The sequence below is a fragment of the Cygnus atratus genome, chromosome 5 (genome assembly GCF_013377495.2).
Source record: "Cygnus atratus isolate AKBS03 ecotype Queensland, Australia chromosome 5, CAtr_DNAZoo_HiC_assembly, whole genome shotgun sequence".
In the NCBI taxonomy this organism is placed as follows: domain Eukaryota; kingdom Metazoa; phylum Chordata; class Aves; order Anseriformes; family Anatidae; genus Cygnus; species Cygnus atratus.
In genome coordinates, this window is record NC_066366.1 from 64,127,399 (window position 1) to 64,153,487 (window position 26,089).

A 26,089-nucleotide genomic window follows, 5' to 3' on the forward strand; every position below is an offset into this window, starting at 1 on the left:
GCCAGGGAAAAGGGAAAAAGGTGCAGGAAACGGAGAGAGACCATGGGACTGCTGCTGAAATGGTAATGACAGTTCCTGTGTCTAATCAGGTCGTTATGTTGCCGTTTTCTTTAAAGTCACATTGAATCTCAAGTTTCTCTCCAACCGAGGAGCTTGCATTTACTGATTAAATATCCAGGAGGCTGTGAAGAGATGTGAACGGGGACACAACATTGTTTTAGCAGCAGGGAAGGGGATGGTTTTATCAACAACCCTTTGGGTAGTGTGGGTCTGGCGGAAGGAGATGTGACGAAACCACCCCGAAACGCCGCAGGGTTACGCTGTGGTAGGACCCTTTTAGGTTATGGTAGGACCCTTTTAGGTCTGGCTTCGAGCTCATCTCCATGCACATCAGCCCTTCGGTACCTGTGGGAAGTCTGCTCCGTGGAGAACAAGAGGCAGATGGGGGAATCTTTCCCTCATGTCTGAACTTAAAATGAGTTTTCTGGGGTCTGACAGGTCTTCAGCGCATTTTTTTCACAAGCTGTGCCTCCACTTCTAAGCCGCGTGTCCGAAGCTGGGGAGCAGCTCCAGGGGCACTCAGCTCCCGGTGCCTGCAGCCTGCCCAGCACCTCGGCCTCATGAAACGGTGCCATCCAGCTTTTGTTCTGCACCGCCGCGTTGTGGTGGGATTGCAGTGTCTTTTATGGGTCCATAAAACACTTGGAGACCAAGTGCGTGGCTGGCAAAACTGAATACAGCACAGACCTGCCTGCAAAGCTGGCAGATTTTGTTTGTGTACAGTAACTTCTCGGCTTAAAAATGCTCCGCAGCAAGCACAGAGCCATTCCCTTCCCATCTCTTGTCACCTGCTAGTTCTCTGCGAAAGGGCCACCAGTGCTGGCACCTGCTCTCCAGAGATGTCCTTGGTCCCGGGGAGGGGCAGGAGAAATTCTGGTGCCACGACTTGCCCGCACACAGCACCGAGGCAGGGACAAGCACACGTGGCTTAGGGAGATCTCCACTTGCATTCTGAGTAGAGTTGGCAAATGAAATAAAATGCCTTCAGTCAGCAACCTAACCGTACATGCATGCAGAGGAGGAAAGTGGTTGTGTTGCCAAAGAAATCACGGAGCCCACGCCTCTTAGTGCAGGTGCAGGACCCCTGCTAGATGCGTCCTTCTTGAAATCTTTAAAATGCAAAGGGTTGCTGTGGTATCATTCAAGATTTATTTTTTCAGACATTACCATTTTTACTTCCTAAAATATAATGAATAGCAGCACAGCCCATAAAAGATCATCAGCGGAGTAGGCTTTGTTGAAAGACTGTGGATTATACCAGCTTCTCGGCTTTTTACAGAAACTCATCGTTATTCAACAGTCCCATTCTTGCGAGAGCTAGTCAAATAAAGCAAATAAAGATTTGCAGATATGTGGGCAGATTAATGTTACAGCTTAACTCCTAAGTTATTTCTTGTTTGTTTACTCATTTGAATATTTTTCACTTGCAAAAGTTCCACGTGTTCTATCACAAATATTGAATCTTGTAAAACTCAGCAGCACTGCGTGATCTTTACTGCTCGCTCTGAAAATGCACTGTCCTGTCAAGGAGCCAAACCAGGACAGAGGCATCAGCCAGGAAAATCCCAGCCACTGTCTGCAACCAACAGATGCGATTGGAACCACAAAATCAGATTTGTCAAATTCTTGTGAGTGACGAGGAGGCTTCCATGAATGTAAATCCTTCTGCAAACCACCCGCTAACGTGCACTGCTGCAGCCAGTGCAAAAAAAAATAGAAATAAAAATAAATAAATAAAAGGAAAGAAAGAAGAAATTTACAGCAAAATCTGCCTAACTCCAAGTCCACCTAATATGAAATTCAGCCCTTGTTAGACCTGAAATTTAGATTAGCTGGAAAGCTGCAAACTCTGTCTGAAGCTGAGCCTGGCCCACGCTGTCCCCTGCATGGTGAGGTGTGAGAGCTGATCTGCTCCCGCAGGCGAGGCAAGGCAAGGTGCACAGCCCTGCGTGCCAGGAAAGGAAAGCAGCTTGTGTCGTCTCCTGACTTCATGCAGCTGCTGTCTGCACCCAGGAGGTGAGCTCGCTTCTCCCCACGCTAAGTGGAGCTAGCCAAACTCATCCGCACGTGGGTTTCTGTACTGATGTATTACCCGGCACGGCAAGACGTGGGTTTGGGGTGTCCCACCTCTGTCACAACCCAGTGGAAGACCTCAGCCCTCCTCTGGTTTTCCACCCTGTCTGTCCCTATCCTTTGAACCCCCCGTCACAGAGTGGGGTCTCAGCCTCCCTGCTCGTTGGAGCACTGCAACAAATACTGCTCCCAAGCCTGTCTCACCAAGAAGTGCTGGAACACAATTGCTTTCCATCCAGCACCTCCTTGAAGCTTGCTTTAGGGTTTCCTGATGCTTTGGGGGAGTCATGGCTCACTAACACCTGAAACTCGGTTGTGCTGTTGGGCTTGACATCCCCCATGAGATACCTCCTCCTGAACACTGGCTGGAAGTCAGGACAAGCTTGGGAAATGTCAGAGGTCCTTTTTTCTTGCTGGTTTTACCCTGTTACATCCTCTAGGATGTCAGACAAGTTTCCTGTGACATTGGTAGCAGTGCAGCTTCCCCACCATGCTCAGTTTTAGTACGGTAAAAGGAGTATGGAAAGCACCTGGATTGATGCCTGCCAGTGCTTTGTGCCTCCTGCCACCTCTCCAGCTCTTGCAGAACGCCAGCTCGAGGTGCGTTGTCTGATTTATACTGCTAGGTGGCCTGGAGCACAAGAACTGCAAGTTTTTTACTGTGAGCATCTGTTGTTAGACCTGCTCCACAAGAGCATTCAAGTATTCGATTTCTTTTTTCCAAAGAAAACCACTATTGGTTTTATTAAGATCTGCTGAAGACTAATTAAAAACTGATGAGCTTTGGCTGATCTTGGCTAAGTAGAAAATAACAGTTTGATGGAAAATAAATCCTTAGGGAAAGTCAGTTTTCCATTCAGATGTACTGAAGAGAGTTTTTGTTGACCACTAGTAATAGAAACTGCTATAGAACATTAATTTTACAACAAATACGGGAAAAAAAAAAGAAAAAAAAAAGATAGGTGATGTGTGCAGCAGAGTGTTTCTCTAGAAGGAGGTAGATTCGGAAGTTTTCCCATTTTGATATGTTATTTCCCACAAAGATGATTTTTCTACTTGAAATGTTTCACCCTTTTAATGAATTGCCATCATTTTGTACTTAAATACTATCGTAGAAGCCTGGAGGGACTCACTGCATCACCCTCAAACTGCACCTTGGGCCGAGCATTGCCCTTCCCTGGCCTCCTTCACAGCGAGGAAATACCAAATCGGCCTCCCTGCCTCCAGAACTGCTGGAAAGGCATTTGCTCAAAGGCTTAACCTATTTGTCAATTAAAGTGTCCTCTGCAGAAGTTCAGCTGCATTAGGACAAAAAGCTATTAAAAAAAAAAAAAGCTAGGAAATACAAGTAGATTTTTATTTGTCTGACCCTTTGTACAAGGGTAGGGCTGATAAATTTGGCAGTATGACCTAAAATAAATAGATCCAATTAACTTGGTGGCTGCAATGCAATCTTCAGCTTCCTCCTCCTGGCTCTCAGGGCGTGTGCATGCTCAGGCGATGATGCACCTCTCATTCTCCTGTTTCCAAAGTAATTACCACTTCTAAGCTGAATCTGGTAAGCACGGGGTATAGCCAGGCTCGGAGGAAAATATTTTTGCACTTGTTACTGCTGTCATATGTCATTTATGAGCATGTTAGCGGATAGTTGGGATTGTGGTTGTGGTGGTGCCATGACAGCCGTGTTACTCCATGGAGCAGGTCCTGCCCTGCGATGTGAACGTAACCGAGGCAGAGACATGGCGCTGGATGCGTTCGCCCAGGGAGATGGACCCGGCAGCACAGCGGGATTGCTGCCACGGTCAGCACAGGGCTTGGTGCACTCACAGCCAAGTGGGTAGGATTTCAGTAGGATTCCAGTTATCCCCTTAGTTTTTTAATATATATATTTATTTTTCAGAGTTTGAATGTTGATTTATTTATTTTAAAATACTCCTATTTTCAGTTATTAGTCAGATTTTCTTGTAGAGAAAATATTCCTCAAGTAGTTCTGCCACTGACAAAGATGTTTCCTTTTCCTCTTCCTTTTTATTTTTAAATAAATAATTTTTAATATATTTTTATTAGTCTCACAACAAGAAAGGGATCTCTGAAAACTGCTTCAAAAGGATTTCTGGCACAAAAGACAGAAATTAAGCAAGAATTCTCAGTCAGATCTTCAGCTGACCATCTTCTTCTACCATCAGTAGCTGCATCTCTGATACAGTGGGTAGTTTTTGTGTTGTTGTTTTTTTTGTTTTGTTTTGTTTTTTTGTTTTGTTTTGTTTTGTTTTCCAGGGGTTTGTTGGTGTAGGGAAGATGCTGCCTATCCTAATAAGCTCTTACTATCAAAAATGTGATTCAGAAAGACACCTCATGGAATCACAGAATTGAATCATCGAATCATTAAGGTTGGAAAAGCCCTCCAAGATCACCTGGTCCAACCACCCCCTGCCACCAATGTCACCCACTGAACCACGTCCCTAAGCACCACGTCCAACCTCTCCTTGAACACCCCCAGGGACGGTGACTCCACCACCTCCCTGGGCAACCCGTCCCAATGCCTGACCGCTCTCTCTGAGGAGAAATGGCTCCTCATTTCCAGCCTGAACCTCCCTCATTTACCACTGTTCCTCATGACTGCAGTGGTCCCAAGATAAAATACCTTGTCCCTCCGGCGCATGGGAGTCTAATAAGCCTCTCTTTCTGTGTTCTGGAAGCTGGGCTGTGGCAGGTGCCGACGGCGAGCATGGTGTGTTGCAAACTGGGTTTTGCTTCGAACAAAGCCTGGTCAGCAAGGGCCTGGCCAGGGTTTGGCCACTGCTGTGGGCCATGCTCAGTGCCAAAACGTGCTGGTGCCCGTGCCTGTGCCGGCTGCAGTCCTGCGGTCTTTTCCCATAGGCAAGCAGGAGCAGCAGGGATGCCCAGCAGCCACCTCCCAGCCCCAGCACCACTCCTGTGGGAGCGTGCTGAGGCTTGGTGTTCGTCCCTTGGTCCAAACGGTTCAGGAAACTTCGGTGGTGTCACAGCTGGAAAGCAAATTTCCATGCAGACAATGGTTTCCTTGGCATGCCACGGGTCATTGTCTGTGCCCGGGGCTGGTTTGGGAATGCACACCTTCAGGCTGGTTTTGCAATTCTGTTTTAATTCACATGTAGGAGTGCAAATGATTTTTTCCAAACATAACATTTTCTTTTCGCTGAATTAAATCCATTACCTGAGGTTGTAATAGCCATCTCCCAGCTTCAGCTGGAAAATTGCTGTTGCCATTTTCACAGGGATCACAACCATTACGTATGCACATGTCCTAAAGCTCTCTGGCCATCTGATCTTCTCGATGCCCTGGCCATTAGGGTTCGCTCTGCCACCTCCACATTGAACTCAGGAGCTAAGTAAAACCACAGGTTAGACTATAGTGTATATTCCAGAAATATTATTTCTGGTCAAATTCATTTGAATTTTCTGTCTGGTTAATGGACAGACCCAGATCTGTCAGACGAGCATTGTGAGAAGTTTTCCATTGCATCAGGGAAGTATATTCATGATTCTTTTTTGCCCAACCCTTCAACATTTTTAGGATCTCTCATCTCCACAAAATTGAGCCTACGCTTTATGTCTTCATTTATTTAATGCATTTGCTTTCTGCAGGTCTGTGTGGGAATAAATGGAATATTACGTCAAGTAATCTCAATTCTGCCACCAAGCCCCAGACTGGTCTGCTTTAAGCTGTACCACTATTTATTGTTCATAGAGATGATTGTTATTTTTTCAAATGGCTCGTATTTGATTTTTATCTATCCAGAAAAAATAGTGTTGGTTTAGCTTAAAAAAGTTACATGCTGGGTTTGAGATGCTCCATTATTCAGCTACTTCTGGAAGTTGTTGGAGGCATTTTCATGGAGATCATGCCCTGCCTGTGTAAAGGGATAACAGCGGCTGTAAATCATTCAGGAGTTATAAAGGCTGAATAATTTACCTGTCTAGTCTTGCGTAGTGCTTCCACCGTTCTCATATCTGAGAGCACTTTTTTATGCTGCCGAGAAAGGACCGACCACTGCAGGTGGATAATTATCCTTCGTTCCTCCTACCCCAGATTGGCAGCACCAAGAGAGGAGCAAGGCGCAGGACAGATGGGTGCGGGGTGCTCGGCATGGCACACGGCAGCAGGGTGTTGGGAAGGGTTGGGGGCTTGCAGGACAGGCACCAAGTGCTCTCACTTGGGTGTCCTCGCAGGGCCCAAGGCAAAGGCAGCGCTGCAGAGGCTCCCAACAGAGCCGACGGGCAGCTGGAGGAGCTGTTCCCTCCCCTGCTTCCCTGGAGAGGGGCTCGGGGCCTGGGGACTTGGTGGTTTCACTGAGGGGTTGGTGGTTTCACCAGGGGGTTGGTGGTTTCACCAAGCAGAGGCACAGCACAGCAGGGCAGGCAGGATGGGTGGTGCTGTGGCCGCCAGCTCCCAGCCACGCTGTGTGGCATCTCCTTTGCCCCCAGGGAGTTCGGTGGGCAGTGTTTTAGCAGAGCCGGGTCGAGAGCAGCTTGGTGGTCCCAGCTGAGCATTCATCCAAATCCCCCAAAAGTGAGCACTGCCCGAGCGGGTTTGCTCTCCAGCCCTTGCCATCAGACTGGCGGCTTCTCCACGGTAGTCAGGAAGCTGGTTTGAATTTATTTCTTGGTGTTGTTTTGTTTCCTACCCTGTTAAATAAAACCAAGTCGGGACCTGGAAAGCTTAAAGCGCCATTTCATTTTAGCTTTCAATTGCATATGAAAATAATCCCCGGAACAGCTAGAGGTGCCCAGAAAGAACAGCTGGAGGATGGAGAGACGTGGGAATAACGACTGCGGAGGGGTGGAAATTGTGCAAGGCTTTGCCAGCATCGTAATGAGCCCTGCAGTGCAGATGAATAGAACAATCTTTCCCCAGCATGGCTCAGCATCCAGCGATCTGCTGGAGGCTGTGTTCCCACTACCGGCTCTAACAGCCGCTCGTAGGCGTATCGGCCCTGCCTGGGTCCGATCCTGCTCTGACTGCCTTCATGCCTTTAACTTCCAGTGCAAAGCATGGCAGCGAGCTGCCCGGACGGCTGCAGAGCTTTGCCTAGAGAAACAGTTCCTGTTACTTGGCTAAACATGCTGCACCAAAGGGGCTTCACCAGGCTTCACATACGCAACAAAACAGGACATCAGCTGAGTTCCCAATGCTCTCGAGCCTTAGCGCCAAGTCCGTGGAGCCTCTAGGAGCAGAGCTTCTCTGCGCAGCCTTGCCAGGGCAGTCTGCAGAGCCGTAAATCTACCATGAGCACACAGGCTTATTTTCTGCTTAGGTTCAGAACAAATGGTACTGGAGAAGGGTAAAACCCATTAAAATATTAGACTAGGCATTATATATGATGTATTGACTCTGTTGGTCTATACAAGCACATTTCAGCTAGCAGACTTCCATGCATCTCATGCTGATGTATTTACACATATTTATTAATGAATCAGTGTTTGGTATAAAAGCACACAAGCCCCATTGCAAACAGCATAATGTGTAACATCTACTGTGTAATCTACGGAATACTTGCTGCCATGCCCAGAAAACAGAATGCTGCCTCTGTTGGAAGTTAAAGAAATACCACAGACTTTTCCTGAGAGTAATCTTCAGAGCCTGGGAATAATATATCAGAGGCACGGGCGTAGACACAAAATAAAATTTAAAAAATTGACTGCTTAGTCCAGCCTTCATTACTAGGTACGATACAAATCCTCGCAAGTAACTTTCCCTCACAGGCAAGCATGCCCTCAATAGCTTAAAAAAATAAAAGAAAAGGAAAGAAGAAAGGCTGGCTTTTTAAGCCGGAATGACTCTGACTTTGCACCGCACATCCCTCAGGCAATGAAGTAATTTACAATATGTTTCAATCAGATATTGGAAGCGGCACTTGCTTAAATCGTCGTGGCTCCGCTGGCATTGTAAGCGCGCGGTGGCTGCAGCCTGCTCCAGCCCTGTTCCCGGGCTGGGATGGGCTGGTCTGCAGGCGAGGAGGACATGAGCAGTGCACGCATTTATTTGAAAGCTGTTCATCTTAATCAAAACGTGCCGGCTTTTTCTTTTCAGCAAAACGTCTACTTTTTACCCAGATCCAAATAAATACTCAAAAGCTGCTGATCTGGTATATGTAACCCAGTTATCGTAAGAGAAGCGGTGTTGGAGCCTGGCGACTGCTGCTGCAGGAAATTGTGAGCCACGGAAAAAGCTCAGTCCCAGTAGAGTGTTTCTATGCAGAGGCTAAAAAAGGCTGATAACTTGTCTTTGGGTGGATTTGTTTTGTCGCTGTGTAATAAAAGACATGACGGGGATCACGGAGGCTTTTCCGGCCTCCCTGTCTGGGTTCGAGTGCTTCAGCAAGGAGAAGTGTCTGTCTTGGGGACAGACCGCGCAGAGGTGCTCCCACATTGCTTCCCTGCGTTTACCCCTGCTTCGTGTCCCTGCTCCCGTGGTCGCTCATCACCGCTGGCACCCTTCAAGGCTGGGTTCTTGTGCCCACAACACGATGCCAGGTGAAGATTCCTTGCCCTGGGATAAGATGGTGCTACCTGAACTGATTTCTCATTTTCTGGTCTTGTTTCCTCTGGCGCAAATCCTAGCCCAAGAGCATGTAAAGGTTGCTCCTTCTCTGTAGTGGACAGACACCATTGCTGGAATAGCATTCCTAGTGGGTGAGTTAAATAAGAAGTGGCCACCAAAGCGACAGAAACTGAAACAGAGGCATCAGGTTTTATTTATTCCTGTTCCTAGAGTTTGGAGAGAGAGACAAATTAATTTGCTTGCTTAGGCTAGAATACAAATTGGAGAAATGAAACTGGCAGGTGAAGTCTCTGCTCAAGGTCACGCCGTCTAAATAAATTCACTGAATGGTAGGTTTTCTCCTTAACACATCTTGCTGTACAGACCATGCTATGATCCGCACCATGGAGAGCAGCTGTCCAGTCTGAAACAAACAAGCATCCTTGCTGTCATTTCTCTTGATAGCTGGGGAGACTTAATTTTCCATTTTGTAATCCTTATGACATGAAAGTACTTGGGCTGAAAAATTCATTAAACTTTTATATAAAGCCTGTTTTAACTTCAGACTGTTTGCTTCCCAAAGATAATTGTTTAAGAGAATGAAGTGTACTCCTTTTGCAGATTTTCCATGTATTTTTCAAAAACTAATACTGGAATTATGAAAGATAGGAATAAATACAGCAAAGTAAATTAAATCAAATTGCCGAAGCCTTGGGGAAGAGCTAATGCAAATGAATTAAACACATACAAGTTCCAAACAGCTACGCAGTAAGTTTCCTTCTGAGTATCTTTATTCTCAGAAGAGATACCCAGGATGCTCCCACCTTCGCTAGCTGTGAAGTCACGATCTTGTAAAACCAAAAAAAAAAAAAAAAACATAAAAAAAAACATAAAAATAAACTGTTAGCACTGCCTACAATCATATATTGTAGTTTTTATCCTTCCTTTCCTTTTCCATTAAAGTTATAACCTGTAAAAGTGTAACTCTGAAATGAGCAACCAAAGTTAATTTTCTTTTTCTGTCACTGGGTGTCATCTGCTCATGAATAGATGGAGAGTCTGTAGTTTAAAGACTGTTTTGACCTTAAAGGCAGGGGAAAGTTTTATTTAAAAGCTTTTTATAAGGCTAAAGTATCTTATGAGTAAATAAAGCAGGGGAGAAAGAAAGAGAGGACTGAATACGAATATGACAGAAGTCATTAAAGAAGAGCTGCTGTGGAGAGGTGAACAGAATTATTGTTCACTGAATAGGGTGCATCGAATGGAAATAGCAAAACAAATGAAAAGAGGTGACATTATTATGAATTGTAGACAAGTTTTGAATGTTCAAACATGAAAGAGGTTCCAAAAGCAATAGGAGAAAATGATAGCAAAATCATTCATTAAAAGCTATTTAACAGACACACAACTTTCAGAAATTTCCTGTCCCCGAACTCCCCGGTGCTGGCTGTGCTCTGCCTCTTCCCTGGGATCAGCAGAGGATGCTGAGGCAGTTCTTGGATCAGAGAGTGTTTGACCACTCCTATGTTGTATTTATTTGTAGGATAATCTGCGTCTGGCTTGAAGGTGGTGAACATTTTACCGGCTTTTAAAAGAATATTATGTTGGCTCTGGGAGTAAAGGTAATAGGGCTGAAGAGATTATGGGTATGGAAATCAGCGTTATCACCACTGAAGCGGGAAGGAAACATGGAGAGCCTAATTCTCCGGGAGGAGAAGGAACTGGGCTATAGTAAATATTGGGGAATTTGAGTAGTCATTTCTCTGGTATCTGTAAAATATCAAGATTCAGAAGATATTTGGAAAGAATAAGCAATAGTAAGGCAGGGTGGTTAGAGGGAAATCGAGGGAGAGTCCATGAAAGGCAGGTTCGGCTTGATTAGCTGAATAGCTCTCCCTTGTAAGAAAGTTGAGATCTGGCACATCTTATTTCTGTAAAATAGCTCTTATCTTTAAGCCGACAATTCCCTGCAAAGCTACTGCCTTGGGAAACTATTAGTGAAGCTGGATAAGGTAGAGGAATTGGAAAGTGAAGGCAGATGAAGACACTATTGGGTCGTGTTGAAATGGCAAATGTCAGGCTGGAGAGAGAGGCTAGTGGAATTTCTCACGAATCGATCTTCCTTTGTATTCTTTATTCTGTACCTGGGCACAAAGAATAGTCACGCGCTGATGAAATTTTCTGATGACACAAAATCGGCGGGTATTACCAATGGAAAGAAGGCTTGCAGTACTGAAGATTTAGAATTTCTGGTCTGTTATTTGCTGTTATCTGTAGCTGTACTGCAGCCCACGTACCAGCTAAGGATCAGGCCTAAAAATTATCCACACCCATGTGATATCTGACATGTAGTTTACCACGTGAGCTGACCACGTAAAACCACAAGAAGGGTCAGGCTGGGATCGACGACGGGGTTTGGGATTGGCAGTTTCCATATCACTATCTTCTTCATCAGTCGGGTGTTAATGGAGTGTCAGTTGGGGTAGTTGTCCTCAGGGCTGTTTGTCCGCCACTTCGTCACCCTGTACCACGAAGCTCTGTGTCCTGTCTCTGATGCTGTTCACCCCCTGTGCCTCTCTGCTCACTTTGGTCCAGAATTGTGGAATTGCTCTCCCAGTCGTTCCACATACAGCTTAGATTATGTTACAAGATAAGTGGTAATTATTGTGGTGAACTACAAATACGGTAGCTGGATGTCGTGAGCTCTGAGCAATGCTGTCTCCAAAGTTTACTTTAATCTCAAGCCTTCTGTGTTCATCGGGATGTCTTCTCTAAGCGAGAGGTGATGAGCAGCAGTGCACGTGCAAGTGCGGTTTCTAAATTACAGGAGCTGAGGGAATCTGTTTACGGCGTCCATTATGTAGGGAATTAAATATCAGGAGTCTGAAGGTTAGTGGTATCTCTGATGGAGATACCAATCAATGAAGGACCTAAGGACAAGATGCTCTTGAAGCGAAACTGTAAGAGCTCTTTCTGAAGGGAGCGCCGCGTGAACTCTGTGCAGATCCTTCTCTTGCAGCGCTCATTGGGCACTTTACATTTTCTGCCTGTAAGACACACCTTTTAACACGGATGCAAAGATCGCATGTATTTTACTGGCACAGGAAGCTTTCAGGGTTTCTTCTTTTTCATAGGCTAAAAAGTGGGCCGTGTTTTTAAACAGGCAAAATGTCATGTCACTGTTTGCACCCACTTGCAGACGTAAGACGTGAGCGTGCTTCCCATGCACGTTATCTGTTCGAATTAGCTGTGTGTGGTGGCTGTGGCTGGGATGGGGCTCACCTCTCCTTTGCTTATATTTTTTTTATCTTTCTTTTCCCTTTAATTAAACTATCCCTGTCTCAACCCATGAGCCTTTTTCTTTCTCACCGTAGTTCTCCCCCCTCTCCCTTTGAGGAGGTGGAGTGAGAGAAGTGCTTGTGCTGGAGATCAGCTGCCCAGCAGGGTGAAACCTCCACACCGTGCCAGCATCGTTCTCTACAGGTTGCCCTTCTTTTTTGCAATGATTAAGTTGTCAAAAGATAAATGAGATGGTGAAGTTAGGTTTTTGCATACACTGTATGGTATCTGTATTTTATTTATTTTGCATTTTGCTAGAATGAAAAGTCTGTCAGAGTTTGTAACCGCAAATCTATATTATTTAAAATGCAGTTTAATTGAAGTCATGGGAAGATGGCCCGTTCTGTGCTTACTGGAACATCAAACCTACCACCCGAGTGGATAGTAGAGCTAACCATATGATTATATAGATCTGCTGAAGCCTGAAGGCAGCTGCTGGGGGGACCATGCTGCTTCAGGGATCCCTCTGCTCTCACTGCAAAGTTGGATCCACCACTGAACACAGAATTGCTGCCCTGAACCCAATGGCAGGGCAGTTGTTGCCTTGTGCACTTTGCCTCCACCGAGTCGAGATTTTTAGTTCTTTGCCTCCCTCTTTCCCTGGCAGAAAGTCCCACGTCCCAGAGCTGGTGGTTCCCCTGTGAGGCTGAGCCTCCTCTGCACGTGCCTGGGACCTCCGAAGTGATGGCAGTGGTGAAGCAGCACAGTGTCTGCTGGACAGTTTGGGTTTCTCTTTAGGCACTCAGTAGAAAACATTAATAAGCAGAACACAGTGCCTTGGGTGCACACGTTGCTGTTACCTATTGCTATTAAGTTTTGCATTGTCATTTCTGGGTTCCCCTCTTGTGAATGCGGTGCTGCAGCTTTTCCATGGTTAATGCTGCTCCTCACGCTAATACAAAGCTCCTGCTCTCCCCTCCTGTCTCCCGCAGACCCCCCCGCCGTGGAGCCGACCTTCCTGGAGATTCGGCAGGGCCAGGGCCGGAGCATCACCATGAGCTGCCGGGTGCTGAGGGCATACCCGACACGGGTGCTGACCTACGAGTGGCGGCTGGGCAGCAAGCTGCTGCGCACGGGCCAGTTTGACGTGCAGGACTCCACCGAGTACACCGTCAGCAGCCTCTCCCGCGACACCTACGGCATCTACAACTGCAACATCATCAACGAGGCGGGTGCCGGCCGCTGCAGCTTCCTCGTCACAGGTAGGCTCGGCAGCATCGTGGTGCTGCAGTGCTGGCACGAGTGGAGGCCATGGTCTGAGTGCTCTGCAGCTTCGTGTGTTGTTGGGTGCTGCTGCTTCTGCTTCAACTCGTGCATTGCCTGAGATAAGTCTTTCAAAGCAGGTTCATAGCTGGAGGGCATCTGGTTTGGATTCCGGGGAGGTTGGTAACAAAATAGGAGATTTAGCTTATTTCACTGGTTCAAGGATAAAGTTTTTTACATGTGAAATGTAAATATCCTTCCTCCATGGGCATCTGTCAATATGCTTTTGAAATAGTCTTGAGAGAGTCATCAGGTAGCAAATTTCATCTGTTTGAAGTTTGCAATAAGGCATGAATTTCCTCTTCTCTGTTGGTACGCTCAGTGAGCAGGCAGACCCCAGTCCCGAGGAACTTCAAGCAACCCAGGTACAGAAGGGTGTTGAAATGTGCTCCTTGCCTCAAAAAGCTAAAGCCCTGTGACCCTAATACACAAGATCACAGACTCGGGGCAGGTGTGCAGCCCCTGCCATGATCTACCCATGCACTGGTTTTGGACATATTTTATATGTCTTTTATCATCAATATCCCCTATTGGACCTGAAAGTTTAACTTGGTTTTTAGAAACACAGGTCTTAATTCTTCCTCTGTTGGATGTTAGTTTCCATGGCTTGAAGACGCAGCTGCCTGATCCTGCCTGCAGCAGGCACTGGGCCCAAGCTGAGGTCCTGCCGTAGCCGTAGCCACATCAGCTCGAGGCTCCCCAACCCTCTAGGCTCATTGACCAGACTTTGTTTAGCATCACAGGAGGGAGAAAAGCTCTTAAATGAGACATCTCCTCCCAAGGTCTGAGGTGGGCCAGGAACCCCTTGTTCATTTCCAGGCACCTGCCCAGCATGGGCACTCTCCAGAGGCCGGCATGGGCAGCCCCAGTCCTCCCTAGGGATGCCAGAGCAGTAGTCCCATTGCAGCGTAAAATACCTCCCATCAGCTTCTTGGAAGGAATAGTAGGAAAAGAAGCCAACAAACAATGACTTTAGAATATGTAAAAGAGAGCTATCCTAGAAGAAAAGATGGCCCATCTCAGTAAGGATTTTATTCTTCTTTACTGACCTGGCTCCAGCTACAACCAGACCTGAACACAGCTCCCTGAGCCCTGCCACTGTTTAGGGTGATGGGTGTTGTTACCAGTTTCACTGCTAAAAGGGCAGCAGAAAGGTCATGGATTTAAGTGATGTGCCACAGAGGTCTTCAGCTCCCTGCCCCTGGGGAGTCTCTCAAACACCTCTCAGGGACCCTGCTCTGCTCAAGCCCTGGATGTCAGGGGAGAACCGCTATACACATCTGTCCTGGGAGCAAAGAAAACATTCTTGATTCAGCTCCCCAGCATTTTTCAGTTAAATTCGTTTTTATTGGGAAAAAAAAAATGTCCTGATTTAATGTGAATGCTTTTTTTCTCTTTTGGATGTAGTCGGTTGGCATCTTATTTGCAGGGATTACACCAGGGCCAGCAGTGTGCGGCACAACTGTGGTGGGAACAGAGCAAGTACCCGGTGACTGATGGCTCTACTTCTTTCTAAATGTAATCAAGCCTTCGGCTAAATTATCATTCAGAGCCTGCTTGGAGGTATTTTCACAGCCACCGGCTTCTCCAGCTCTTTGGAGTTTAATCCAGAAGGTGGCTCTGAAGGAAACCAGAGAAAAAATCTTTTTCCTCAAATGAGTGAATGCAGTTCAATTTGCTGTTCATCACTCTTTGGACCCGATACTGTAGAAACCTATTCTAAGGCAATTATTTTGCCAAGACTGGGGCAATTTGAGTGGCTTTCTGTGATTTATTACCATGCCAAAGCAAGGCACATAACTGAAAATTAGTACTAAAATGGTTTTATGATACACTCTGTCTCTCATCCCTCCTGTGCTTTGCTCATTTTTAGTCCATACCATTATGCGAATTTATGCTGCGTTGTTGCGTTAAAGATGCTGAAAGTAACCCTTTGGGTTATGATTTCCGTGCTTTCCTCAGTCCTTTAAGGTTAAATCCCACACGCTCATATTTAGTAAATATATTCTCTGACACACGGAGTTGAAACTGCTCCCAGGGAACGGCAGCAAATGTATTCTGCTCCCAAGTCTTATCAGGACAGATGAAACTAAAGCACTGGGGAACGGAGAAAGTGTAGAAGAAAAACGACGAAATGGCAAAAAGGCGGTTTACATTCACCAGGAATGTGATTACACGAAAAAAATAGGTCACTTCTTTGACACACACACAGAGAAAAAAGCCAAATAAATAACCCGTGGCAGGAATCTGGCAGCAGTGGAGCACTTTGGGTGCAACCATGGGAGTTGTCGTAGCCCATTTTCCGCTGTTTTTATTTCCAGGTTTTCATGTAGTAGCAGAGTGCTGCAATGCTTACGTTGCAAGGGCTGCGGAGAGGCATTGGTATGCTAAGAGAAGGCTTTTCAGCACAGAACTGAAAGCGCCTGCATGAAAAGATTTATGCTGGCCCTAGAATTTGCAAAACCTGTTTTTATTGCACTTGGATTCTGAGCCAAATTTGAGAAGATGCAAGCTAAATAAATCACATGTGGAAAAGGGAGTTGATTTATACCGGATGGGCCAACCTGAGGCAGATTTAACCTGCTACTGTCTTAAAAATAAATGAGAACATACAAGCAAAATTGTGGGAAAGCAAGGATGAGTTCACCCTGCTCGCAGCTCCACAATCTATGTGTTCTGTTCAGTGGTTGATGGGGCACATAATGCCCAAAGAGCGACAGAAAGAACATTTCAGTCAGTGTGTGATTAAAACCCTGCCAAGACTGGAAGCAAATTGAAAAGAAAAAAGCCCTCGGATGCAGAAAATGTCATGAATGGCGCTGACTATTCATAGGGTTTCATGTGTGTGGAGGAAGGACTCGGGTGCAGGAGGATGCTGGTGATGGAGGAAGTGTCACCTGCTGGATGCGCCACATGGTGGGCACAGCATTTGTGTCCCCTGGGGAAGAGGAATGTGGGAAGAGGCATGTTTTGGGGTTTAAAGCTGTCTTCATCTGCCCCGTGCACTTCCCGCTGATGTGGTGGTGGGCTGTGCTGCTTGGGGGCAGCCCTGGAGCCTGCCTGGGCCAGATCCTGCCCCTGGGCACCCCGGGGACACTTGTGGACGGGGACTTGGACCTCCTCGAGCCAGGGGAGGCTGAACTCTTTATTTTCCAGACTCCTAAGCTCTCAAACACGCAGTGGTGTTGCTGGCAGAAGAGCTGGTTCTGCAGCAGGGGTTGTTTAGCAATACTCTGTGCACCTGGGGAGCTGTTTAGGATTAAGATTATCCGTAATTGAGGTTACCTGACGAGTGTCAGCATTGCACTTTATCTTCAGCGGCTGATAACTTTGGCAAGCTTTAACCACTTGCACTGAAATCTGTCACGCTGCTGCCTGCCTCGGGCTGAATTGTTTACAAAAATTGCTGTCCAAAGAGTTGCTTTTAAGTACGGGAAACAACATTTTGTTTCATCCAGGTTAAATTCTTGCAGCTGTTTAACTGCAGCTCAGTGTGTTTGAAAGGGCCAGAAACACACCCTTGTACGATCCTTCGCTCAGCCTGCATTGTGAAATATGCCTGTAGGTCTGGACTGACAGTGCTATATACGATATCTGTGATGCTGTCTAAATTAGGATTTATAGTGCTGGATAGCACTAAAGAAAGCTGCTAATGTCATTGCATTGACATTGTTACTTTTAGGAACTGATTTCTGACCCCACAGTAGAGCTCCATGAGACTCATTTGCAAAGACAGTTTTGGATGCTTGTTTTGTGTTGTTCTGTTTTGGTTGCCCTTTGTTTTCCCCATTAAATGTTGCATTAATTAATGAGCCAATATTTAATTATTTACTTATCCAGTCCTACTGCTCACTCTCAGTGCTTCTGGCCGAGACACGTCAGGCCAGTCACATAGGGTAGAACTGTCGGCTGCCAGCATGACCACAGCTCTCCCTTCCTATGGAGCATCCCTAGTGTGCTGACATTTCCTTGGAAACTACCGTCAGGGGCTCACGAGCCAGAAACTCTTGCCGTTGTGTTATTGAGGCATGCAGCTTTTACCCACAACAGGGTCCAGCGTGGTGCCTTTGCCGTTTTGCAACCCTTTGGGGCCGCCCCTGTGCTCAGGTCGCTGCCGGGAGCTTTGCTGGTATGAGCAGTGGTGAACGCTGCCGGTACTGAGCTAAAGCACGCCGCGAGCAAAGCTGGGGCCTGCACCCTGCCCATATCCCCCAGCACGGACACTGCGAGCTGGGGGTGTCCGCTCACGGATCTCCCATCTCCTGCCTCCCTTTCCCCCAGGCCACAGGGAACCTGAACGTGAACCCCGGGCACTGACTCATCCCGTCTGCATGCCTGCGGCATCCATTCCGGTAGGAGCTGCATGGTTCCCAGGAGCCCTGTAGGAACATCCTCACTGGATGTGTGTGAGAGTCGGGAAGTTTCTGCCCTTGTGTTTCCTCTTTGCCCTCGGCACCACACGCGGTGCCTCTGGTCTGTGTGGCATCGTGCCGAAGTGGTATCAGCACTGCCGTCAGCCTTTCCTGAAAGCCAGGATACACGAGGACATCATTCTAAATCAAATCGCAGGCACTTGAAATTGCAGGGTGTTGGGCTCTCCTCCGTGGCCCCATTAGCTGAATTAAACAGTGTTCTGCCGTGTAAAGTTTTATAGCTTCGTTAATCCTTTCTTGTTAAGGAAGGCCTTTGCTCTGAACTAAGGGACAGAAGTCTGTGTTGTTTGTGGCTTCCCTTTTTTTTTTTTTCTTAGAAATTCTTAGGGAATCGTGAAGGAACAAGGGATAGTTCCAGAGCTTATGTTTTAGGACACTGTCCTGTTTTACCTGCAGCACCAGCTCCTCGCACACCATTGGCTTAAGAGGCAGTCCAGGGCACTCTATTACTCTAACCTAGGGACAAAACCAGGTCCCTGGCAGGTTTTGGCCCATTTGAAGTGTGTGCCATCCATTTTATCCTAATTTCTGAATGAAAATATGGCCCAGAACTGAAGCAAACGCCCATGGCCTGAGTGCTTCTCCCTGCCAACGTCCTCCATAAGTGCACGGAGACGCTGGCTGCACAGCTGGCTCCATGTGGTACATCAACGTCAGGTGCTGATGAAAAATGAAAACCAGAAAAATATTTTTCCTTTTCTCTCTTCCCATTCTAACACTGCTAAGTGTTTCTATATGAGTAATACTAAAGGCCATTTGGGACAAAAATGTGTGCTCCCCATTGGTAGTGTCCCTTTAGTTTCAAAACTCAAGGCAGGATGATCGATGACAGTCACAGGCATGTTACCTGTGGTCTTTGAGGAAGCTGGCACGGGGGAGGCAAGTGCTGGAAATACACTTGTCCTTTTCTTAGAATGACAAATATTCTCCTTGGTAGATACACTTCTGCTTCTCTTTTACACATCTCCCTCAGTGGGAATTAAGGAATTATATTTACTTTGTTCTTTTAAATATTTATCCTTTTTTTTTTTTTTTTTTTTTTTTAATATGTGACATTTTTCCTCCAAACCACTTAGTGTTTTTATTTTTGGCAGGGTAAAACCCCGGCTTGACTGAAGCCTAAAGAAAATTGATCCACTTCGGTGGATTCAGAATTTCTCATGTAGAGTCAGCACCAGGGGGCTTGGGGGTTTCCATTTTTAAATCCAAATCTCCCCTGTTTATACCCTCTACTTATCTAATACCGTGGTGTTTCCCCAATGTCTTCTTGTGCCTGTCCTCTGCGTCCCTGCTGCTCGAGCGAGTCCCCGCACGCACAGGTACGCGGGAGCCCTGCAGCAATGTGCTAGCGCCCGTTAGCAAGCTGCCATTAATTTTTAATCTCAAGATCTTCCCGTCAGTGTTGTCATTCCTGTTTGTTTATTTCAGCTTTTCTGTTTGTTTCCAAGTTTGGCTTCTGTCGTTGTCTCACCCCACTGAGCAGGGGCTGTCCTCGTGGCGGCAGCGCGGTGCTGGCAGAGCAGGTGCCCGCCGGCCGTCTGCCATGTTACCAGCGGGTTCAGTTCAGCCTTTTCTCTCCCCTAGAGCATCTCTTCGGCCCTTTATAGCCTTCTCGTCCAGATTAACCCAGGGACACAGAATGGGGAGGACAGGAGGGGGCTGCAGAAGCTCACCCTCATCCCCCGGCTCTCACCACTCGCCCACGCCGCTCCCCACTGCGGTCTCGCCACCTGGCCCAGCCTGGCTTCCGAGCACAAATAACAGTCATGAGGTCAAAATGTCCAGACAAATATACCAACAGCACACTCAGACATCTCTTTTAAAATATCCCACTGTCAGGTCCTTGGATGGTCCTGTCCTCCCTGTACTACGCTGCAGTTCTGTGCTCCATCTGCTCCCTACCTCAAAATCCTCTGGTTTGTCCTCTTAGACGGCTAGTCACATTAATTATTTGGCTAATTCATTATAACTTTGTAGATATTAATTTAAATAAGACAATTTCATATCATTAAAGTCCAAACCATCTTGGAGCTTGCACATGTTGCCTGGGGACATTTCGGTAAATAAAGCGGTCCTTGGACTCTCATCCCCTGGCACACTCACGTCTGATTTCGTGTGGCTTGGGAACATGTGGCACTAACCTACTTATTGCTTTTAGATACTTCATCTGCCTCGAGATTAGCCGTGACATTTTCCTGAACCGCTGAGATACTTCTGGTAGTTTGGCCCTGGGTCGCTCAGCGGCGCGTTCCCGTCTGTCAGGAGGCACTCAGATACTTTGCTTTAATGGGCAATTTTCTGATGGTTATCCTTTTGAAATCTGCTGGAGTGCAAGGCTGAGGCTAAGGTCCGATTCCCTTTGCTCTTTATCATCTTCTCTTGGGTAGTGTTATTGAGAGCCTCGGATTGAATTTTCATCTCCTTACTGCTGATTTACAGCCTGAACAAAGATGCTATCACACTGATGTCTGTTTTTGAAAATTGCTTTTAAACCATGCAAAAGTAGAGAACACTGCTTTCCCCACCCCCCCCCCCTTTTTTTTTCTTTTTCTTTTTCTTTTCTTAACATTTCAGCATCAGCAAGACCAGCCGTCTTACTTTCCTGTTGTCTTCTCAGGGTGCACGAGCGCTCGACGGCACTGGGAGGTGAAGCAGCTGCTGGTGCCCCAGCAGGGACTCCCTGGGGGACACCCGTGTAGCACCAGTTGGAGTTTTGCTGTGCTTTGCACGGGGTGAGCACATTGCTGTAGCGACTGCATCGCTGCCCAAGCCTTGTGCATGGAGGAGAATCCCACTGACATGATCATTTATGATTATCACCCTGGTTTGGGATGTATCTGTTCCCCAGAAAGTAAATGTCCTTTTAACAACACCGTAGTGACAGGGATGATTTCTTCCGTGGGCTTTGCAGAAGAGGAGAGCCCTGGGCATGGTCAAACCACGCCACTTCGGTGTGTGCCGACCTGGCAAGGTGGCAGCAGATCTCAGCTGTCTGCAGTGCAGCTGAGATGGGTTACGGCAGTGGTGACAAAGGCTCAGCCTCTCCCTACATGCTTAAACCAAACATTTGTACCACTCTGTTCGGCTTGATTATTGCTTGAACTGGCACAGTTCTTCCCTCTTGCCTTCCAGGGGCATTCGTGTCTTGGAGGAAAACTAAGAGCCAATGCTGCTCTGCTTTTATGCATGATTGAGGAGGAAGCTTTACTGAAAACTCACCTGTATTTAGTGGTGCCACTTTCTCCAGAAAACCAAATTAAAAAATCAAATCTGATTTAGAAAATTTAAAAAAAAAAAAAAAAAGACTAAAAAAAATCTGTGCTATTTTCCTGGGAAAATACTGTGTTAGCACAGCTAGAGAATTTCTCCCTGTTCTTTGAGGACTCCATGTAAATGAGCGTGTTGTCAAGAGCACAACTCATGGCTGCTCTGCTAAAAAGGAATCAGTAATGTTGGGCAATCCCTAAATGACGAATAAAGAAGAAGGATGTCAGGCAGAGCGTGGCCCCTTCTCCTCGGCAGGGACCGAGGGCTTTGCCCAGGCTGCCCGGCGCCTGGCCAAGGGTCAGGCTGCACAGCCCTGCTGCTCGGGTCTAAAGGCTGTTGGTTATCCAGAAGGTGCTCTTTTTACAGGTGAAGCTACAGGAGCATTTTCACCATGAATATTTATTTCCCAGAGCCTGCACATCTTTCAGAAGGAAAAAAAAAATCAGTTTTTACAGTCAAAAAGAGCTACCTTTGATATTTGCTGTCCTGAAAAACTTAAGATGCTAGTGAAAGAGAAACTTTTTTTTTTTTTTTAAATATAATCCAACGAAGTCATTTTTTGGCACACAGCAGAAATGGCTTTTTAACAGAATTAAGAAGAAATGGGGGTCTTCAAAGATAAGTGAAGAGAGGTTAAACCCAGTAAAATGGAATATGTTTTCTGAAACATTGCGTAGTTCAAAGAAAACCTAATCAAACTTCAAAACAGCTTCTTTAGCGCAGGAAAACATCAAGGCTTTTTTCTTCAACTGCAGAATTCATGTCTGCACTAATCTAGATAATGTGTACGTGTCCAGCAATGAGGTCCCATTAAACCCTTTAACAAAGGGTATTTTTTCCCTCAATCAGTTTTGTGCCCCATGAGAACGCACGAGTGCTCTGGGCAGGGCCCTCTGGACACAGGAATGCACTTGCTGGAGTGGCTGGGGTTGGTATTTGGAAATTCAACGTGAAATATGCCAAAGGACTGAGGACAAAACATAGCTAAATTAAATACAGAGCTCGATCCAGGACAGTCACCAGGTTGGTGTCTTCCTTGTAGGAAGGATGTGGCCATGGGCCCCCCTGCTGTGGGAAGCAAACCAGCCATACGAGGGCACGCTGATTGCATTGAAGCACACAGGTACAGAGGAGAAAATTACATCACCTTCAGCCTGCCTTCTCCCCAAAGCCAACATGGAATTAATTGGTACAGGATTCTTTTTTTTTAAGAGCAAAAGCGGAGGAAAAATATTTTTGATTTCAATCAAAATTTGCTTTCCATTTTCCATTAAAATCATAATCAATATCATAATCAAACTTATAACAACATTATTCGCTTAATCCTTACAATGAATTATGTGCATCTCTTTTCCTTATTGCATCTTTTATCCTGCTCTGACTCCACTGCTGGCTTCTGTGGGGTGGTATCGTGGGGGGTGGAGACAGGAGGCGCCCCCAGAGAGCCCTCCAGCTGCGTTGCTCGACCTGCAGAAAGCCCCGGGCTCCGCCGTGCCCCGACTGTGCCACCCTTTGTCCCAGCAGCAGGGCAGGGTGCCAGATCTCGCTCTCCCCAAAGCCCTGCACAATGCTGATGGCATTTGCTGCTTCCCCCAACGTGACCATTTTCCTGTTTCCTTTCAGGTTGGATGTTGTGGTGCCAAAAAAGAAACAAAACTGTTTAAAATACCTAAGCTAAACTTTTTTTTTTTAAGTATCAGAATAAAAGGGTGGTAAAGATACTGCACTTGTGCTGAAGATTTCCCCCCCAATGTAACAATATTGCCGTATAAAACCATTCCAAGCCTCTGACAGATTATGATTAATCAATGTAGGAGATTATCTCCATAGAGCAGAACTTTTTTGGCACTAAGAAGATATTGATAAAACATCTTCAAGCCTGAGTGTGTCCCAGTACAGACAAGCCGTAAGAGCACGCACCATTAATGAGGCTGTGTTCCATCCAAGTAAAGGATTTTATGTCCCTTCTGAAACCTTCAGACGATTTTTTACAATTAGAACTGGAGAATTACTTTAAAAGTTGCATTTATGTATGAATATGCAGCGGAGTTGGCTAAATGCATGGTACTGGTGTTCCAGACTGCCAAAATGACTGGGGTTAGCAACTCAAGGACAAGTTACACGCTTGAAACAGGCAGGGCACAGCGTGACACCGAAACGTGGCAAGGGAGAGAGGTAATAGAAAAAAAAAGCGAGAGAGGGTTTAAGTTGGAGAGCCATGACCTAAAATCCTGTCTGAAGGCAGACTTCACCTCTGGATAATGCGCTTTGCTCTTCTTGAATAGAGCGCAGTCCTGAGCATTGCTGCAGCTCGGCTGTTTCAGAGGAGTAACGGACAGGTTAAATTAACTGAAATCCTCTGAGACCTTTCATCCACGCCATATCGCTGGCTTCCTCATGGCAGCAGGATGCAGCATCACTCTAACAGTCACCTGTTTTATTAAATCAGGAGCTCTCATCTCGGGGATATGCTCCTGCCCATCATCTGGAGCACAAAATTCGAGCATAAACCGCCTGGTTTTGGAGCCCTGTTCATTGAGTGCAGGGTGCTCCTTCCTGAGGCCAGGCGTAGCCGATCATTTGCTCACAGGCAAGGTCCAGGGCTTTAGCTGAAAAAAAAATCAGTACCTGAGGATCCGTGCTTCTGGGGGGCTGGCGGCCGGCCCTCTGAGCCTGGCAGGGGAACTTGGGCCTCGCTGTGCTGCAGGCGAGCCACGTGAACACGTGCTGAGGCCTCCTCGTTGTTGATATAAAATACTATCGACATCTAATGTCATCTTGCAAATTCACCTCAGTTCCGTTTCGCCGTAAAACAAAAGTGAGAATAATTTTGTGTGGAAAGGCAATGCAAAACACAGTGAAAAAAATACTGATATGATTACACCTCTTTCTGCATTAATTACATGTTGTAGCATGTAATATTATAAGTACATCCAACCAGTTAAATTCTGGGTCTCTGCAAGTCCCACTGAATAGACTGAAAATCTGTGGGGAGGCACTGTAACATCTTTCCTTTGCCACTTTTCCTTTTTGGGAGCCCCAGGTGCAGCAATGCCTTTGCATTTGGCTCATTCTCACTCAGGCTCATCTGGAATCACTTGCCTCTGTTTTAATCTCCAGGTCAACCCCTACCTTGTAATTCATTTTCTAGCTGACTGGTCCTACCATTTTCTAACAGTACAATGACATCCAGTTCTTGCCAAGACTTTCTTTACAGATCTTTGAAGATGATGCAGATTGGATCATGGATGAAGATTTGGAGAAGATTTGTTGCAATGGAGAAGATTTGTTGCAATTGCATATTTTGAAAACACGTTAGCAGCTCATGGTCTCATTTCTGGAATCAGCTTTACTGATACCTGGTCTGAAAGTTGTGTTTCTTGAGTGGGCAGAACTTTATACAAGGTCACTTTAACCTCATTGGGTTTGAAATCAAATGATTTTGCAATTGCAAATTTTTTTTTTTGTATTCTTGCTTTGTGAGCGCACAATTTCTTTTTGTGAGAACTTCATACGTACAGAAATTATTTGGTGCTAATTGGCTACCAAGAAGGCTGTGCAATAATTCCAAACAATTTAATCAGTCCTGTTTCCTTCTGACTTCTGGGACCATATCGAAACCCAGAGTGGGACTGGAGTACCCAAGCTCCACTGCATTGCATCGCACGCTCTGTGCTGCCAAGTCTTAGCCAGCAATTCAGCTATGGTGTTAAAACTAATTCAATTAGGAGTGAAGGGGCATTAATGGAGTAATTACCAGGCTGTAATGCCCAAAGCAAGGGGAAGCCCTGTCTGCACACATGTCCTTGGGGAATCCAGAGGTGGCTGTATTTTTGTCCTTGGCCGGCAAGCGCAGCTCTGCTGTCTCTGTTGCTCTGGGGTGCAGCAGCTTGCCAAGCAGCGAGTCTTACGCAGGGGCCACTCATGAGCCCATGCAAAGGTGCCCAAACCGCTGCCAGACAGGACTGTTTCTTCCAAATCCTCCTCTCTTAGAAGGAATTAGTGTCCAAAACAGTGTCTGGAGCTAACTTGATCCACCCACTTCCTCTCTGCTTTAAAAGCAGACAGGCTTTGCGATGTCAGATAAATGCGCCGTGATAGTATCACTCAGGTGCTCTTACAGAGATGAGCAGTGATAGCGAGCTGGAACAGAGGTATGTTTGTTAACTGATGCCAGATTACGCATGCAAGCCATTACATTATTTGCATTTTCATGTTTGTTTTTTTTTTTTTTTCCTGTCGCTGTGTGCAGACATGTTCATAACTGCTGTTCTACTGAGTTTTTTTCCTGCATGCAAATAGCTTATAATTTGCCAGGTCCACTTACATCAAAGCTGCGGATGCCTGGATACAGCAGGGATGTGCAGGGCAGCAGTGACTGAGGGCAGAGGCACCAATTCAGCAACGCTAGAAGCAGACAGAGGCAGTCTCCATCTTGCAGACAAGTGCCTGAGCACAGCTGGGGATCTAAGCCCCCTCAGACCCATTTCTTCTGGGCTTTTGTACTGGTGGTTTTGTTATGATGGGCACACGCTGGTGTGCTGCCTGCTGAGCTCCCCATGTGCACCAGAGGTGTCCCAGGTGCTCTGCGGGACGTGTGGGTGCTTTGCAGTTCTTGGCATTGGAAATAAGCACAGATACATACCATGGGCAGGATCTTTCGAGCTTGGGCAGAAAAGCTCTCAGTTTTGGTGAGCAGACGTGAGTTTGAGGTAGGCCCTGGATGGGCTGAGCTCCGTTAGCAGCCGTGAGCTGTTAGATTTCAGGATGGAGAGAGCTGCCTTTTGGTATGGCAGAGTGAGTGGGTTGACTTACTGTTAGAATTAATTTATTTCCTCATGAAGACATCCATACAAACTACCTCTAAATCCTCACTGTCTGTAGCACTGCTTTTCGAAGGAAGATTTGATTACAAGCTGACTATAAATTATTAGCTTTCCAGTAAGTCTAAATGAATGTTACAGGCTATAAACTGACTGTATAAGTTATAATCTCTCATGTAAAGCTTAATGATGGTCGCAGTAACATTTTTATCTTTCTCAAGGACAGGAGAAAATTTCTTACTGTGTCACTGATTGCAATAGCCTCCTAACCCAGTTCCACGTCTCAAGTCAAACTGGCGGTGTGGTAT

At 46.3% G+C, this 26,089-nt stretch overlaps 1 protein-coding gene across 1 annotated transcript in view; it reads left to right on the plus strand.

Annotated features, from left to right (window-relative positions):
- Nucleotides 1–26,089, plus strand: part of MDGA2 (MAM domain containing glycosylphosphatidylinositol anchor 2) — a 334,490-nt gene that overhangs the window by 249,997 nt on the left and 58,404 nt on the right. The window contains exon 9 of the mRNA XM_050711142.1: nucleotides 12,928–13,197. Within this exon, the coding sequence (XP_050567099.1) occupies nucleotides 12,928–13,197 (270 nt within the window). The remainder of the gene's footprint in view (nucleotides 1–12,927; nucleotides 13,198–26,089) is intronic.